General features: G+C 37.7%; 1 protein-coding gene across 7 annotated transcripts in view; it reads left to right on the forward strand.

Moving 5' to 3' along the window:
* Positions 1 to 19948, forward strand: part of LOC146782640 (uncharacterized) — a 292768-nt gene that overhangs the window by 161084 nt on the left and 111736 nt on the right. For 6 of the 7 annotated variants that reach the window (XM_085638080.1, XM_085638083.1, XM_085638085.1 and 3 more), the window contains one exon: positions 3902 to 3946. The exons of the other annotated variant lie outside the window; for it this stretch is intronic. In XM_085638080.1, the coding sequence (XP_085494206.1) occupies positions 3902 to 3946 (45 nt within the window). The remainder of the gene's footprint in view (positions 1 to 3901; positions 3947 to 19948) is intronic. 7 annotated transcript variants of the gene reach the window in all.

Genomic DNA, 19948 nt, shown 5'->3' on the forward strand with positions numbered 1-19948 from the left:
CCATACCATTAGCACAGAACACTGTAAGTAAACCTGAAGCGGCTAAAACAAATATTGAGAGTTCAAAAACAGAAATATATTGGCTCAATAACCATAAGCAAACATAGAGTCTGTCAATACATGCAGCAAAATATCCCGATGGAAAAACTTGCTCAAATATAATCTAAAGAAATATGTTTTCAGTTCCTTGCTGAACCACCAGGAATTCTGAGAAATTTCATTTCACATGGAAGTAAACAGCAAAAAAAGACCTATCTATCCCTATAAAGTACAAGGATTAAGTCTGTTATTATATTTTTCTAATCCAGGATAGCTTGGACTCCAGAGAATTTACTTAGCTTGCAGATAAAAGTCTACATGAAAGATATTCTGGTCGACCCTATTTGGTGGATATACGCATTGTGTTTTAAACCATTCATCTGGTGATTGATGTCACAGTAGATTTTCAGAACCCCACAATACCTCATCAAACCAAGGGACAATTGGGGATCATTAGTGCAGCTGACGCGAGGATATAGGACTGGAGGAAGAAAGGCTGACTGACAGCGAGTGAAATTATCAAAGACTAGTAATAATGTGGTCAAACTTGGTGACATCAATAACAAAATGGACCTATGCATGGAATGAGTGCAGTGAAAGGCATAGTGGGTAAGAAAAATCTTAAATGGAGCTCCGACACAGTGCTCTTTTTTCCCCGTTGTCGCCTGAGCAACTGCAACAAGATCAAGCAACAGCATTCTATGCAATTCACATCCCAAAGCTCGCACACATGCTATATGACGAAGCCTCCATTCCATGCCCTTTGATCCAGACAAAATTAGCATCCAAAAAATTAACAACCCTGTTAACCAAAATGATCATGAACATTTGAAAGAATTTGTTTCTCTAAAAAGCGAGCAAAAGGTCCGGCAAGCAAAAATAGTCTCAGTACGGAATTAAATAGCAAACTGGCTTAGGGACTGATCAGTTTAAATGTCAAGAAAGGTCTGGCACTGTGACGGCTGTCCCCTTGGAGTGCTGGCAACTTGCTCCCAGTGGGAAGGGAATGGGATGGAATACCAACAAAGGAAACAAGGCTACATGGATTCTCAGCCTGGGACAGAAGTGGGATCTCTAAAGTTGGGCACGTCTTGTCCTCTAACCACATGCTGTCTTATGCGCAACTGACGGAGGAGAAATTTGGGCTCCAAAAATCACAATTCTTTCTTTATTTCCAACTTAGGCACACACTACCTGTGTATTAGGACAGGCTTACAGCCCTTCCAGACTTCAACCCTCTAGAATCTAAGATCTCCATGGAACCCATACTAAAAAAATTAATTTCACTGAATTAAAAAGTTCTAGTAATAAACATATACAACCCCTACTGGGGTTTGAAGGAAAAATGGGAGCATAATTTGGGGGACATGTTGGAAGATAAATGGATCGAGGCAAAAATGGAAAGCAGAATCCTAGTATTCCCCGCCCCATTGCACCTCATCCATAGGAATTTCCACAGGGTTTACTTCACACTGGGTAAAATGTGGAGCGCTGGTCAGAACCCTGATGCACTTCCCAGCGCTGCAAGATGGATAGGGGCACCTTCATACATGTAATCTAGGAATGTATGGTCATTTAGGGATACTGGTCTAGAGTTTTTGCTATACTGGATGTGGTGGTTGACTTTCAACAAGGACACAAAAATGGCATTGTTGGGGGTGTTCTTAGGCTGGGTGGCCATCCAGAGCAAAAACTACTACTTGGAAATGGAATCTGGGTACCAAAAAGGGACATAGCGCAACACTGGCATTCTGCGGAGATGCCCCCAGGTCTAGGGATGCTGAAGGGTATGGACCATAGCGCTGTTGCTGATGACTTCATCTAGAGGGCCAGGGGCTGCCTCTCAAAAGTTGGAGATGTCAGTGGGAACACTTCAACACTCTCCTACCAGCCTCAGGCCTTACTGAATCACGACTTAGCCCTGCCTGAGCTGCATAATCTATGTAGTAAATTCTCATACCATAATAAACTTTTCAATAATTGATTGGAAATATGTGAATGTAATGTAAGGCTCTCCCTGTATTGGATTGTGCACAGTTGTTACGTTTGAAGTGAGGCTATATATTTGGTTTAACCTGTTTTTTCCTGTGTCGGGATGCATGAAAAACCAATAAAAAGATATTTAAAAAGAGAAAGGTCTGGCACATATCCTAGAATAGGCACTTTTTAAAGTTTCAGAAGAGTGAAAAGAACTCTTGACATAAAGTGAGGTAGCAGCATAGGGCTGAACCAATAAAGTTACATGACATAAACCAATCAACATTACAGAAATTGTGTTGCATAAAATAGGCTATTGTAGAGACTACCTAAACTAATATTATGTCATTATTTCCTTCACCCTACATACACAGTAGATGACATTGCCCTGGTAATCAATAAACCATTTCAATGAACAAACAGTCGCAACTGCAGGTAACAACAGCCTTGATTATTTGCAACATTACAATACAAGTTAAATACAGTATGCGACGCTGCACCACAGAAGAAATCCCATTCTAACGACTTTATGAAAAATAAACACAAAAGAGAAAAACCTTCCATGCAACTTTTAAAATCCATGTAGTCTTCAGCGCTGAGTGCGTTTAATGTTCATTTGTGTATTTGTAAGTTAGCATAGCAGAACTGCAAAATGAATTCACGGGCCCTACCCTGACAGTGTTCAGAAGCCCTGGCCATAATATTTGATCAGACTCTATAAAAATCTTATGCTGCCACCATCACTCTTGTGCTGCTCACCTCCTGGTGAGGATGGTATCGCTCCACCTCTATGAGGGTAGAACAGGGCCATCTTTAAGGTGGAGCAACATGTGCAGCTGCACAAGCGGAACTCACTCGGCAGCAATAAAAATATCGAGAACTCATGACTTATGTTCCGGCTAGAGAGAGAGAGATCACAGTTTTGTCTACGGAGAATTTTAACTCACCATAAAATAGTACAGACGGTGTGCTGCAAAGTATAGGTCAGTATTTCATGCCGATAGCTGAGTGGATTAGTAAAGCCATCCTTTACCAGCGCTTCAAAGCAAATGAAATGTATGTGATGGAGAGATGAGGGCCACTTTGCCAGTTGGTAGTGAGGGAAAATGAGAAGGTCATGGGGGGGTGCCAAAAAAGATTGTCGCACTGGGCACCACCAGAGCTAAAGCAAGCCCTGGGATAGCATATGTTGTGCCCCTTCCAGTCTAACCAGATCACAATCCAAAGACAAGCCTAGATCATGGTTGACACGCATGATCCAACCTCACTCATGACCAGAAATTGTTACTAAGGATTCAGATATGACTGCAGTTGGGGCACTCAGGGCAGGGGTCACATCCACTACCATGCAGGGGAATTATCTGTCTCAACACTCTCATTGCATTCAACTAAATATCCAGATGGAAACACTTGCTCAAATATTATCTAAAGAAGTATGCTTTCAGTCCCTTGCTGTATCACCTGGAATTCGGAAGAATTTAATTTCACATGGAAAAAAACTGCATAAGACCTAGCTATGACAACAAAAGAAAAGGGTAACGTCTTTTGATCATGAGCTTCTAATAATTCAGGATAGTTTAGATTCCAGAGAATTTACTTCCATCTCAGATAAGAACACTACATAATAGATTTTTGGTTGATCCTACTGAATGGATGTAGGCATCTTGTTTTAAAGGGTTCATCTATTAATATATGTTACAGTCAGTTTTCAGAACACCACCATAGCTCATAAAACCAAGGGACGATTGGGGATCCCTACTGCAGCACACAAGAGTGTGTAGAATTGGAGGAAGAAAATAGATTTTTTGACAGCGAGGGAAATTATCAAAAACTCGGCAGAATGATATGTACAGAGTAACCATCTCTGTTTTCTTTTTACCTATAGGTTCTAAAGGAAAGTCACAAAAAGCCCCAACTAAGAGCAAATCTGGTGAGTGTTTCATATGAGCTACTTTTGATGAACATCTAGGGCCACACACGCCAATATATAGTGGAGAATGAATTCACTGCAATATTCTGCAGAAAGCTCAGGGCAAGTCACATTGGTCCAGATTTATCATTTGACGCAGCGCGACATAATGCAGCAAGACAACTTGCTCTGCTTTGTCGAATGGAGAGGGCAGGAATGTGCCATGTGTATCAATATGAGGCACATTCCTGCGCTCTCATTCCAACGGCACACTCAGTGCAGCATAGCCCCAATGCCTCATGGTGCATGGGTGCCTGCATTGTAAGCAGGCTTCTTTTTGTGCAGTAAGGTACACTTGCTGCACAAAAACAGTCCTTAGAGGGGTTTTTCTTTTTCTAAGTGGGTTGTAGCTCCACTGGCTCCTCACCTAAAAGCGCTGCCAGTTCAGACTTCTCCCACACGCATCAAGTCACTACACAACACGAAACACACATACCTCAATCACCGGCTTCCCTTCCACCAGCCCGCCAGGCAACTTTGGTCAGCATCACTCTCACTCGCATACACACCCCACATCCACAGAATCAGAACAGGAGGTCACGCATTCTCCTACCAAGCCCTCAACTCCTGTAACGGCCTCCACCAACACATCAGGGGCTCCTCCTCATTTCTTGAATTCTGCAAGTAGCTGAAGACCTGGCTTTTTATTACATCTTCTTGCAGTACTATCGAGACTGCCTGTACCCAGCCCCAGAATCACAACATGCCCACTCTCACCTACTCAGCGCCTGGATACCTTCATGGGTGACAAGCAGCGCTCTACAAATCCAACCTATATTACATTTGTGCTGATATGGTGGCATGATTTCAATGTAGTTTATTTTAACTGTTTGATCTGGCATTCGTAGATTTGAAAGAAAATGTAACTCAGCACCCACACCCCAACATTTGTTTTAGTTAAGAACAACTTAGTTAATAACAGCAGTAATTGGACAGCAAAATGCACACATTCCCACAATATTTTTCTTAATAAAAAGAGATTCATTATTTATTAATTCTTTCATTTAAAACTTTTCATTTTCTACACGTATGATCCATGCTCCCTCATAACAAGAAATCATCACCAAGGATCCAGATATCACTGTAGTTGGGGCACTCGGGGCCGGGGTCACATCTACTACCATGCAAGGGACATTTCTGTCCCAACACTCTCATTGCATTCAACAAAATATCCAGATGGAAACACTTGCTCAAATATTATCTAAAAAGTATGCTTTCAGCCCCTTGCTGTATCACCTGGAATTCGGAAATGTTTTATTTCACATGGAAGAAATCTGCATAAGACCTAGCCATCACTATAAAGAAAAGAATAAAGTCTGTTGATCATGTGTTTCTAATTCAGGATAGCTTAGACTCTAGAGACAGTACTTCCATCTCAGATAAGAGCTTTACATGATAGATTTTTTTGCTTGTTCCTAATGAATGGATGTAGGCATCTTGTTTTAAAGGTTCACATATTCATATATGCCACTGTAGATTTTCAGAACCCCACCATAGCTCATAAAACCAAGGGACAAATGGGGATCCCTACTGCAGCACACAAGAGTGTATAGTATTGGAGGAAGAAAATAGATTTTTTGACAGTGTGTGCAATTATCAGAAAGTAGTTATAATATAGCCAACCATCGTGACATCAATAACAAAATGGACCTCTGCATGCGACGTGTGTGGTGAAAGACAAAGTAGATAATTAAAATGCTTAATGGAGCTCCAGCACCGCGCTCTTTGTTTCCCCATTGCCTCCTGAGCAGCTGCTACCAAATCAAACAACAAAGTTCAATGCAATTCACATTCCAAAGCTCCATCATAATCCTCATGACGAAGCCCCCATTCCATGACCCATCACCACACTGTGGATTTTTGAGAAACCATAGATAACTTGGTGGCATCCCCAGAAAGCAATTGATCCACCAAAGGGGGAGGCCACATATGGCAACATTGCTGTTTCCAAAAGCTTCCCAAAAACTTTTTTTCATTTGAAGGAAAACTTGATATCGAAGCAGTGGAATAGATATTGCAGTAACTCACCAAATGTGCAATTTAGAATCCAGTACAAACTGAAAAGAATTTGCTTTTGGTGCTAATTACTTAGAAATACTATTCACAGTAGCTTCATGAACCAGTGTTAAGTGTGCGATGAGTATACCACCAAGGAGAATAACACTGTATCTGGTGGTTTCGTTTGTGCTGCCCTCCTGACCCATAGCCAACACCGCAGGCATCCACCACTCTTCAACTGAAAGCAAAACAGATGCAAAATACTGTCAATGGAATTCAGTTACCTGCTAGAGTTGTTCTGTTTTCATCATAAATAAGATGATGACAAACCGCACATTGATCACGTCCGTTGTGATGGGGACTAAAATAAGAACATTCTTGTTTAACCACATTTTCGTATGCTAACCGGTAAAGCCTCTGTCAGTAGACCTCCAATCTGGAAAGACTAACAGTAGGGATCTGAACATAAGAAATGAAAAACTCATATAAATAAAATTCTCTTTCTTCTTTCCTTATAATGAGCCTTTAAAGTAATAGAAAAGTGACAAGCTGGGATCTATAAAGCATCCTAACAAATGAAATAAAAATGTGTTGGTTGTTATGATGAGTTTTATGCCACTACAGTCAGATTGGTTTGTATATTCATACAAAGGCACTTACTCGTGTGTCCAGGCTTTAGTGACATGCAGTCATTTTATAAATAAAATGTTTCCTGTCTGAGGATTATGAAAAGAAAATGATTAGCAGTAGTCTGAGTGAGATTGAGTTACTTTCTGTTGACTTGGGCATCACTCAATTGGAATTAACTAGACTTGTTTGGTGCAGCTTTGGGTTAGATGGCTTTGCTTATACTTATATTAGTTTCATGGTCATTGCTACAAGTCATTTGCTGGGAGACCATTGGTTCATATTGATACTATCAAAGTCTGATTGGAAGGATAGATTTTTGAACATTATATATATTACTCAACAACAATTCTTGGATCTCGAGAACTGCAAAGAGCGCATTCTGGAGCAATAGGCCTTTGCAATTAAAGGCCTATTGCTCCAGAATGCGGTTCTCGAGATCCAAGAATCGTTGTGGAGTAATAATTCACGTACCCCACTGTATGCTGAGCAGCACCCGTGGCGTGAGGAGCGACGGCTGGTGGATTGGAGTGTGTCGAGATATATATATATATATATTCACTGAAAAAACCATGGGTTTCACACACGTTATAGTTAGGAATTAGCATTTAAAAAACCTTAGAAATTCAGTGAAAAAACCATAGGTTTCACACACGTTATAGTTAGGAATTAGCATTTAAAAAACCTTAGAAATTCAGTGAAAAAACCATAGGTTTCACACATGTTATAGTTAGCTGGACATTTTACTCGTAAAAAACCAATGAAATTCCCCCGTTATAGTTAGTTCAGCTAACTATAACTCGCGCACCCGCAATGCACTGCTGATGACGTCACATATTACATCACTCATGACATGGTCAGTGACATCACTCATGACATCACTGATGACATCTCAAATGACATCACTGATGACATCACTGATGACATCATCCAGTGAATGTGTGTTTTTCTGAAAATTAAATATGTTTTATATATGTATATCTCAAGGTCGATGGAAGAATAAATGGGTATATTACTGTCTAAATGGATGATTTCTTTTTGAAAAATTGATTGTGTAACTGACTGATTAAGTGTATCATAGTGAATACATGGCTTAGTGAGTAATGTTTAAATATGTAAATATCTGTATCATTTTTTCACTTTGTGTATAAGTGGCTGCATGGGTTGGTGAGTAGCTACATGGGTGTCTATATAGGTTATTAGTTGGTTTTTTGAGTATCAGTCTGAGTGTCTGCATGGTTCGGTGGGGGGTATGACGTAGTGCATAGGTGCATGAATGAGTGACTCACTGTTTGTATGTGTTGAACAGAGCATGTGTGCAGGACTGCATGTGTGGATGAGTGTGTGTATGGGTGTGTTAGTGAGTGAATGACTGTCTCAATAGTGTCTTTATGAGTAACTACATATGTTTAAAACTAGTATATGTGACTATTGGTTTATATATGTGAGTATATGTGAGAGTGAGAGATTGAATGAGTTCCTGTATGAATAAGTATGTGTTTCTATAAGTGATTGTTTAAAAGACTAAGTATGTGTAAGTTTCTGTAGAAGTAAGTGTGGTGGTGTGTGTATAACTGTATATGCAAGTAAATGTATGTTTGATTCTTTATTAGCATGAGTGACTATGTGTGTGAGTAGCTCTATGGATGAGTGGCATTGTGTAACAGGATGTATAGGTGTATGAGTACATATGATAAGTGAGTACATGTATGAGTGACTGTATAGGACTGTTGGTGAATGAGTGGATGTGTATGTGGATCTTAGAATTACTGAAGAGGTTGTTGTAACTGTTATTGGTATGTCCATTGTTTTGAAAATTTTAGTCTCTATTTTTGAATGTGTGTATCAAAGGTTATATTAGGGGAAGAGGAGGTCTGCCACTCTATCACAAGGATGATGTCATCAGTGATGTCATCAGTGATGTCATTTGAGATGTCATCAGTGATGTCATGAGTGATGTCACTGACCATGTCATGAGTGATGTAATATGTGACGTCATCAGCAGTGCATTGCGGGCGCGCGAGTTATAGTTAGCTGAACTAACTATAACGGGGGAATTTCATTGGTTTTTTACGAGTAAAATGTCCAGCTAACTATAACATGTGTGAAACCTATGGTTTTTTCACTGAATTTCTAAGGTTTTTTAAATGCTAATTCCTAACTATAACGTGTGTGAAACCTATGGTTTTTTCACTGAATTTCTAAGGTTTTTTAAATGCTAATTCCTAACTATAACGTGTGTGAAACCCATGGTTTTTTCAGTGAATTTGCAAGGTTTTTTAAATGCTAATTTTTTTTTTTTTCTTCTATTTTTTTAAACATATTTTTATTTTAATTTTCTTACCTTTTATAAAGACTATGGTTAAATTTTTAAAATTCTTTAATATGTTTTTTTAATATATTTTTTAAAATAAACATGTAAAATTTATTTGCAGTACATTTTTTCTATTTTTTTTATTATTTTTTTAGTACGCGTACCGTAAGCTTACGGTAAGCGTACGGTTTACGCAACGTCCGTAATTTTTCTACGCTGCTTGCGTATTGTTACGCAATTTGCGTAGCCGCGCGTACTCCGCGTGGGACGCGTGCGCGCGTACGCTACACGCGCACGTTACGCGGAAGTGTCGGGTAGTGACTGTTATGCGCATGCGCGCAAGCGCGTGTCTTTTTTACGCGCATGCGCACTTTTGCCGTAAGCGTACCGTAAGCGTACGGTAGGTCATGTGATCATGAAACACAACTTTTGATTGGTTGAAACTACTTTCCGTTCTAGAACTCTCCTACACCACACCCATTCCTCTCATTTCTGCTTGTGATCCCTTAGGAGAAGGAGCTGGGTTGTCTTTGTGATACGATGGCAGAACAGCAGAGCTCTTCTGAGAGTGAGGCTAGCACTAGCAGCACTACCTTGAGGCAGAGAGCGAGGAAACAAAAGCCCTCTTATGTATGGGATTATTTTACTTTTCCTGAAGGCCAGCAAAAGGTAAATGCACCCTTAGTAACTTGTAGGCTGTGTAAGCGTGTACTTTCAAGAGGTAATCCTGACAGGAAGTATTCCTTTGGGAATCATACCATGAAGAGACACCTCAAGGATGTACACAGAAGGACACATGCTCGACTTTTTGGAGGTAACTCTTCAGAAAGTCAACCAAGCACATCCACAGCAGCTCAGCCTGGACCATCATCTGCAGGGCTGACTCCTTCTTCTGCAGGTCAGGTGAGCCCTTCATCTGTGGGGGGAGCATCTCCTTTTGCTGGCCCTCTGGAAATTAACCCTCGATTTCGGAGGGTTGATATTCGATGCGCCTCTTGTCATGATCTAATTTGTCATAGGGAGACCAGTGTTTCCCTAGTGAACAACAAAATAGATCAGCACACTTGTCGCAGAGACTAATTTTCCCATTCTTTCTTTCCTCTGTCCCTGCATGAACACAACGGCTCTTTTAAGAGCCAACCTTACCTTTCATCTATTTTTTATATATGTTTTTAAAAACTTTTTTTTTTTTTTTTTTACCGTACGCGTACGGTACGCGTAATTTATTATTTTTTTTTTTTTTAAAAACACTAAAAATCAATTATCACATTACAAGGTCCTTGAGAGACTACAATTATTATTATTGACTTACCATACCCACTCAAAAAAATATTTATTCATTTGTTTTAAAAAAAAATTGCTTAAAAAATGGTTCTAGTTTTCGAAAATTTTCTATATCAATCTGAAAAAATATTTATTCATTTGTTTTAAAAAAAAATTGCTTAAAAAATGGTTCTAGTTTTCGAAAATTTTCTATATCAATCTGAAAAAAAAGAAAAAAGTATTAATATTTTTAAAACATTTTATAATACAGTACACATATTTACATATTTTTCAAAAAATATTTTTGCCTTTTTTTTGCTGTTTTCAGAATATATTGCATTTCACTATAAATTGTGAAAGCAATTGCATTCATCATTTTACAGCGGGCAAAAAAAAAATAACAATCTCAAAGATTGTATTAAAAAAGCCCAGAATTTCTTCTCACTTAAACTTAACATTACAGAAATGCATAATATTCTAAAAAAATATCATCTAATACCAATACCTATTTCTTTAAAATACCGTCTGATATGTTTGTTTCAGAAGTATAATCACAATATTATATCTCAAATAACTCCACAATACATCTGATTCCATTTCCTTTAGGCCAAATAGTAATTTTAAATTTTTTTTGGGAATAAATTTCCAACGGTAATCCAATAAAATTCTAAAGTTTAATTTGTCCAGATCTCACCGATTCTCTGTAACATTTTGGTTCACGAAAATTTTTTGAATAATTTATTAAGTCCACAATAGAATTGGTTACTTTTCCGCAAGGCCAAATAGTAATTTTTAAAATCATTTTTGAATAAATTTCCAATGGCACTCCAATAACATTCCAAAATTTAAATTGTGCAGATGTTACCGATTATCTCTAAATTATTGGTTTTTGAAAGTTTCATTAAAAATTAAAAAAGTCCACATTACAATTGGTTATCTTTCCATTAGGCCAAATGATAATTTAAAAAATCTTTTTTTTACAAAATTCCAATGGTAATCCAGTAAAATGGTAAAATTATTTTGTCCAGATCTTGCCAAGTCTCTCTAAAATTTAGGTTTCAGGAAGATTAGATAGGAATTTGGTAAATCAAAAGGCAAACGTTGTTTGAAAATCAATTGGGAATCATTACACAGTGTCCAGCCTTTTTCACATTTAAGATAAACTGTGTAATGTCCAGAAGTAACAGTAGGTCCATCATGGAAAATTATTGCAACAGTTACAAAAGTTTTTCCTGAAATTGATAATTGCTGTCCTGTAAACTTCTTTATTAAAGTATCCAATTTTGAACCATCAGCTCTACATCGTTGCATCATTAAAATTACATACTGTCCGTATTCCTTTAAAATTAATGTTGAAAACATGTCAGATTTACACTCACCGCATTTCATGCTATGATTAGCATCTTTAACTAATTTTGCAAAAGTGACTGTTTTACTCTCTGGCAATGTCAAATAAATAAACCTTTCATTATCAACATTAGAGCCACATATATTATAACAGTTTTCACAACTATGTTCCCATTTATAAGAGAGACCAAATAAAATATCAATTGCAACTTCTTCTACTTCCAGTACTTGAAGAAAATACATCAAAAATTCGTGTGCATCTTGCTGTTCATTTTGAGAAAACTGTGTTCGTCCTGAACATATATCTAAAAGTTTTCTAATTTCAGTAGCACTTTCTATTTGAGTTTTATCTTTACTCAGCTTTTGAAAAAGGAGACTCAGCTCAGAACAGAATCTTTTTCCCTGATTTACTATTATCTGCTCTTGCAAACTTTCCAGATAAAATGCAACATTCAGCACTACATTTGCGTAGCAGTTGACACCAGAGCTATTTTCAAAATGACATCCTACAACCTGTTCTTCATTTTCCTTTTTCTTTTTGCTTGCAATTACATCACTCCTCTTTTTTTTCCTCTTCTCTACATCTTCATTACAGATATTCTCATTTTTTCTTTTACGAGAAACTACACGTTTCTCCAACACAGGATACTGACCTAAATGAGGAGCAAAGCTTCTTCTTAATCTATTATACTCCTTTACACAGTTTGTATCAGCACTAACTTTTGAATCATCAAAGTCTATCATGAATAAACCTGATAATGTTTTCACTCGTGACAAAGCCACATATGCCATACCTTCTTTGAACACAGTTGAACCAATGTTCACAAATGCACAATCTACAGTCAATCCTTGAGACTTGTGAATAGTTACAGCATATGCTAGAGAAAACGGAAACTGCTTCCTACGTACATATAAGTCTTTCACAAGCATGAAACGAACTGTACAACGACAAATATCTTTAACTTCTTCTATCTGATCAAATTTTATTTTTAAACATTCAATTCCATCTTTTTTCTGATAATTAATAAAACCCACAACTCTTCCCATAGCTCCATTAACTAAACCTTTTTCAACATCCAAATTTCTTCTTAAAAATACTCTACAGTTCATGCAAACATATCGATTTTTTTCTAATCCAGCTGTTTTGGAGATGTTCTTCTCTAGTGAGTCCAATTTATTTTTCAGTTTGCCTGTTACTGTGACAGTAATTCTTCCATCCTCAATTCTGTCCACTGCTTCCAATTTCCTGATCTCTTCCTTTTCCAATTTCAAAAGCTCCTCATTAAATATTGAGCATTCACGTAGAGTTGGCATTAAGCAGATGACACTTTTGTTTTCTGCAATATTCTTGTATATTTTCTCTGCAACTATTTCTTCCTTTGGAAATAAATTATGTAGCAGCCGACTCTGTAATGCTTTTTTGCCAACTTCTGTGAGTAGTCCAATTCTGATATCTTTCAGAATACTTCCATATTCTTCATCGCTTGCTTGCCTCATATTAGTAGTAAGTTCCTTGTACTCAAAGAAGGACCAAATATTTGTATTTCCGATGCTTCCTAATGACTTCTTCGTGTCTTCATGTGTGACAGTATTAAGCACTGGTTGTCCTTTAACTGGAGTAAGTTGCAAAAGATCTCCAAAAACTATGACGTGTTTTCCACCAAATAACATGTCATAGTCTGTCCTTAGAATTTGCTGCATTCTTAAATGCACAAAGGCAAGCATTAAGTTTGACACCATGCTCACCTCATCAATAATGAGAACTTGCATCTTCTTCAATATTCTTGAAACTTCCATGGATGCTTCTCCAGTTAGCTTGTTGTATTGTATTTTGTTCTCATGCTCCACTGGTAACATTAGCAAACGATGTAAAGTGATTCCTTTTATGTTATATGCTGCTAACCCAGTTGGAGCAGTAACCACACAAGACAAAGTAGAATCTGTTTTTTGCTGTAGGTAGCTTCTGATGACTTTTATAAGGAAACTTTTTCCAGTTCCAGCTTGTCCGCTTACATACATCCTGATTGGATGAAATGATGTGCATGAGCACTCTTTTTTTTCATGTAGAAATCCGTGATCAATTTTGTTTCTGATCTCTTCATAAATTTGTTGCTGCTCTTGATTCAGTTGTCTTTCCAAATTTTCTAAGTCTATAAATTCTTCTTGAGCTTGATTCATAGCCGTTTCCACTTCATTCATGGCTATTGATGCTTCATTTTCAACGATTGGTTGTCCTAGGGGATCTTGACTGAGTGTTCCTGAACTTTGGCTGTCCTGAGAACTGTCTCTAGCTATTTCTGCTGCAATTGTAGTTTCCTGTTCAATTTCTTCATTTAACATTTGCAGATAACTTGAGAATGTACTGCATTGTATGCTGTCTTTGCAAGCATTAAAAGAATCTTCATAGCTTTGAAATTCTCCCAGTAGTTCATCCTCTGTACGCCATGGTTTAAACAACTGTAAAAGAGCCAAGTAGTAAAATTCCTTCTTGTCAGTAGTGTCGCAACTCAGCTTCCTGTGATTTATCAAACTTCCTTTTGTTTGCTTCACCAAACATCCTTCCTCACCAACGACTTTATATTTTCCATTGTTGATGTCTTCTGCGGCTTTCCGTGAATAAATGTAGTTCTGCAGCACTTCATAGAGACACATGTTCTCCAGATGTTGACTTCTCTTGGGATAATAAGTGTCCAACATGTTTGATTTCAAAATATCTGTACTTTCTGGGTCATTCTCGGCCAAATATTCAATTTCTCCTACAGATTTCAGTACCCGATTTCTCATTGCTGCAAGGCCTAAACTTGCCCAAATTATTCTTCTTGACTTCGAGTAGAGACTTGCAGAAGATAACCTATCTGAACATTCGTAGGATCCAATTTCTCGATGCGATAACATCTTCAAACTGAAACTGTACAGCTTCTTACTGACAGTCTTCTCGTGAGAAATCTCTTCCCACATTTCCTTCAATTCTGTTTTTTCTGATTTCTTAATGTAAGACGTTACATATCGAGCAACAGCAATGGAATTGTCAGCTACATACTGTATATCCATGTTAGCGTTCCACATGGATAAAATGACTGGGTTGTAGTCATTTATATTTTTTGATTCTTCTTTTCTTTTTAAGTTGTAGGTATTCTTAGGTGATTTTCTTGTGATAGTATCTCTCACAGCTGACATAAAACTGTTGACTCTTCCATTTGAAAGAACAGGTCTTGGAAATCCAAATCGACATTTAGTGTAGTATTTATCTTTGCTCTTGTATTTCCGTCGACAGTATTTTCCACACCGATGACTTTGGAAACGTAAAACTTGCTCCTTTAACTTTTTCTCTTCTGTGCTTTTTGGTATAGCACATGTTGCATATTCTTCAATGTAAGATAACACTGCTTCATCAGTATCTGTTCCAAACTTTGGGGCATCCTTGATCCACAACAGCATATGAATATGAGGAGCACCTCTTGCCTGGTACTCTTTTCTCCAAAAGAAATCCTCTACTTCTCCAAGAGGTGGATTTTTTTTATTGCAGATGAAGGACATCATAGCCTCAAATCTATGATTGAAATATCTGCAAACATTAACCGGATCCAATGAGCACAGTTCTCCTGCTGTCTTGTATTCGATGTTTTTAATGTTTGAATTTGCCTCTCGTAGAAAATCCAGTAAATCATCCCAAGCGTACTCGGCACAGCTTAGGGTAACGAACCATGTTGGTGTTCCTAAATTCCGTAACATGCATTTTAATTCACCATGGCGTCGGTACCAATATTCATTTGTCCCACGCTGACAAGCCATCAGATTGATAAGTTGTGTTTCCAAATGATCATCTCGGTGCTGCACTTTCTCCATAAAATCCTTAGCAGACACATTTTGTAAATGTACTCCACTTTTTAAAATGTGATTTACTGCATAAGACAGTGCAGACAAGTCGCTTTCAAATAAAAGATGGAACAAATAAGGAATACTTTGTCGAAATCTGGGATCTTCAGCATATAGTCTTGTAGTCCGATACTCAGAAGCTGGAATCTGTTCTGGACGTTCATCGTATCGTCCTCCTTTTCCTTTAGGAAACAGCTGGGGAAAACATCGAGCTTCCAAGCTCTCCTCCCATACACTCACGGGAGTCCCTTTTGCTTTCTTCATCTGAAAGAGATCAATATTGTCTCCCAAACCTTCTTTTGAATGAAGAGGATGTATGCTAAAATGTTCATAAATTTCTTCTTCCTTTGACTTGTCCACTTTTTCAATTTGTCCAGTTGGTGTTTCTGTGTCTTCTTGTAAATCTTCTTCTTCTTCTTCTTCTATATAAATTGATTCATACCATTTGTTATTCCTTTTCAAATACAAATTTGCTCTTTGTACTTTCCGTACATCTACCAGCTCCTGCCAAATCTTCTTATTCTTTGTAGGTACACCATTAACCAGAATAATTAATGGTTCAGTTTCCAAAGTATCCGCATCAATAGTTTCCATATTTTTTTTCAAATCCAAGGGCAAATACACCACTCTACCTTTTAAACCTCTCAGTAAATCAGAAGGAGGTAATTTACCAGTTTTGGGCTCCATACGTACTATGGTCTGGAACGGATGAACACATTGAATGAGTATAGACTCATATGTATTTAATTCAGAAAGTTCAGCAGGAATAGCATCCAATTCTAAATTATTATGTACAGCTCTGGTCGGCATTCTATTTTCCTCTAACTTGTTGTAACAGTATTTACAAATACGCTGATCTTCACCCAAATCAAAACAATTTTCTAGAAATATATATGTGGCAAAATCCTTCCACTTATAATTATCTTCATTTTCACTCTTTCTGTAGAGATCAACATTCCTAGTTTGTTTTCTATAATGAGTTCTGCGGCAACAAATACAAGTAAAATTTGGTCTTTCATTAGAGACAATTGCAAATTTTGTTATGTGATCATTAAATGTGTAACTTACAGAGGGTTCTACATTCTCTTCCACTTCTTCCTCATTTAGTGTGTCCTTCTCTGCACTGTTTTGTTCAGGACCAAAGTAACAAAACTGAATTTCATCAACAACCTTCTCTACATCTGATACCGTTCCTCGGAACAGAGCCCTATTCAATTCATTTAACTTTATTGCTGGACTTTTGGCAAAATACAATCGTCTCACAAACTTTCTCATTTCAGTATGATGAACAGCCAGCATCCTAAAATGATGGAAAACTCTATTGCACACTTTTCTAGATAGACAAGCCAGAGAATGACCCTGCAAACCAGTATTTTCTCTCACTCTGCATGGATCCAGACTTTGAAGCACCTTAATCTTCTGTTTTATACTTTTTTTACTATATTCTCTTAGAAACTCTCGAAATTTGTCAATAGATTCCTGACGCACAGTGCAAATACTACTACAATTCCAAGTGTACACTGGGGCTTTAGGACGTCTCCCCATTGCCTCATCTGCCATCACTTGTACCTCATCTCTTGGAACCATTATCTCCTTCTCCATTATGCAACCATTTTTTACTTCGTATGAACGACCTCTGGTGTCAACTGCATGCAGCAAACTATTACTTTGAAAATAGCTCTCTTCATTAAAAAAAGGTTCACTACTTGAACTATGCATCCACTTGCCTAAAAACACTTTACAAAAGTTTGTTCTGTTCACTACTCTTTTCCTTTTGCTATGTGATTTCAGTACATTAACCATTTTGTCTAATGTACGCATCCTATTCAAAATTAATATGAATAGTTTCCTTTTTAATTCTAATGCCTTTGCTGCAATGGCTTCTATTTCTTTTTTTCTTTTATAAAACTTTGTCTTTTTCTTATATTTCTTCACATCCTTCATCAAATTAGACATAACTCTTCTCTGAAACATTTTTCTACGTATCTCTTTAAACACTGTTTTTCTATTTATATAAATCTTTTCAGTTGCTGAAGGTATATTTGCATTACCTAAATTGTCAATTTTTTCCTCTCCTTTTTTTTTAAAAACATCCTTTCGAGTACAGACATTTTGTACATTTTTCATTCTTTTGAATATATTTTTTAGAAATTTTTTTTGTGCTTACCAGAAGATTTATTCTTTTTCCCAACATCAGCATCTTCTACTAACTTTGGTCCTCTAGTTGTCTTCAAATATAGTTTTTTTTTGTACGTTTTTTGAACTCTGGATTTTGTAGGCATCTTAAATTTTGTTCACTGCTCTTCAGCAATACCTGAAAAAAAAAAAAAAAATTCCTTTATTTTATTTAAATATATTACTACATTTCTTTTCACAATAGTCACAAAACGAAATTTCTTTGCCAATTTGAATGCACACTTACTGCTCTTTTTTTTTGGCAAGTGAAAATCACTTTTACAGACTGACACATTATGAAACCACTTTTCAGATTTTTTAAAAAGCCCATGTCCAGACTGCTACACTCCAGCAAGGGCAACCAGCCTTAGTGATGCTGAATGTATTTGCATTACAGACTGAAACCTCAAAACCCCACTCGCTTCTAAATACTGTGCATGATTATACATGGAAAGGAGCTGGGTGTGTGCTAAGAGTCTGCTTCTGCACCAAAAAAATCGCTCCCCCTTTTTCCTACTAATGCAACTGTGAAATCACCAGAGCAAAACGCAATAAATCTCTGCCTGTAATTCCTATTTGCACACAGAGTCATGTTTTCACATTAGTCCCAAAACGAAATTTCTTTGCCAATTTGAATGCACACTTACTACTCTTTTTTTTGGCAAGTGAAAATCACTTTTACAGACTGACACATTATGAAACCACTTTTCAGTTTTTAAAAAAAGCCCATGTCCAGACTGCTTTTTCAGACCACCACCATGTGTATCCTCGGTGACTACCTACACTCCAGCAAGGGCAACCAGCCTTAGTGATGCTGAATGTATTTGCATTACAGACTGAAACCTGAAAACCCCACTCGCTTCTAAATACTGTGCATGATTATACTTGGAAAGGAGCTGGGTGTGTGCTAAGAGTCTGCTTCTTCCCCCCAAAAAATCGCTCCCCCTTTTTCCTACTAATGCAACTGTGAAATCACCAGAGCAAAACACAATAAATCTCTGCCTGTAATTCCTATTTCCACACAGAGTCATGTTTTCACATTAGTCCCAAAACGAAATTTCTTTGCCAATTTGAATGCACACTTACTGCTCTTTTTTTTGGCAAGTTAAAATCACTTTTACAGACTGACACATTATGAAACCACTTTTCAGTTTTTTTTAAAAAGCCCATGTCCAGACTGCTTTTTCAGACCACCACCATGTGTATCCTGGGTGACTGCCTACACTCCAGCAAGGGCAACCAGCCTTAGTGATGCTGAATGTATTTGCATTACAGACTGAAACCTGAAAACCCCACTCGCTTGTAAATACTGTGCATGATTATACATGGCAAGCAGCTGGGTGTGTGCTAAGAGTCTGCTTCTTCCCCCAAAAAATCGCTCCCCCTTTTTCCTACTAATGCAACTGTGAAATCACCAGAGCAAAACGCAATAAATCTCTGCCTGTAATTCCTATTTGCACACAGAGTCATGTTTTCACATTAGTCCCAAAACGAAATTTCTTTGCCAATTTGATTGCACACTTACTGCTCTTTTTTTTTTGGCAAGTGAAAATCACTTTTACAGACTGACACATTATGAAACCACTTTTCAGTTTTTTTAAAAAGCCCATGTCCAGACTGCTTTTTCAGACCACCACCATGTGTATCCTCGGTGACTACCTACACTCCAGCAAGGGCAACCAGCCTTAGTGATGCTGAATGTATTTGCATTACAGACTGAAACCTGAAAACCCCACTCGCTTCTAAATACTGTGCATGATTATACATGGAAAGGAGCTGGGTGTGTGCGAAGAGTCTGCTTCTTCCCCCAAAAAATCGCTCCCCCTTTTTCCTACTAATGCAACTGTGAAATCACCAGAGCAAAACGCAATAAATCTCTGCCTGTAATTCCTATTTCCACACAGAGTCATGTTTTCACATTAGTCCCAAAACGAAATTTCTTTGCCAATTTGAATGCACACTTACTGCTCTTTTTTTTTGGCAAGTTAAAATCACTTTTACAGACTGACACATTATGAAACCACTTTTCAGTTTTTTTAAAAAGCCCATGACCAGACTGCTTTTTCAAACCACCACCATGTGTATCCTCAGTGACTGCCTACACTCCTTCAAGGGCAACCAGCCTTAGTGGTGCTGAATGTATTTGCATTACAGACTGAAACCTGAAAACCCCACTCGCTTGTAAATACTGTGCATGATTATACATGGCAAGCAGCTGGGTGTGTGCTAAGAGTCTGCTTCTGCACCAAAAAATCGCTCCCCCTTTTTCCTACTAATGCAACTGTGAAATCACCAGAGCAAAACGCAATAAATCTCTGCCTGTAATTCCTATTTGCACACAGAGTCATGTTTTCACATTAGTC

The sequence above is a fragment of the Triturus cristatus genome, chromosome 12 (genome assembly GCF_964204655.1).
Source record: "Triturus cristatus chromosome 12, aTriCri1.1, whole genome shotgun sequence".
In the NCBI taxonomy this organism is placed as follows: domain Eukaryota; kingdom Metazoa; phylum Chordata; class Amphibia; order Caudata; family Salamandridae; genus Triturus; species Triturus cristatus.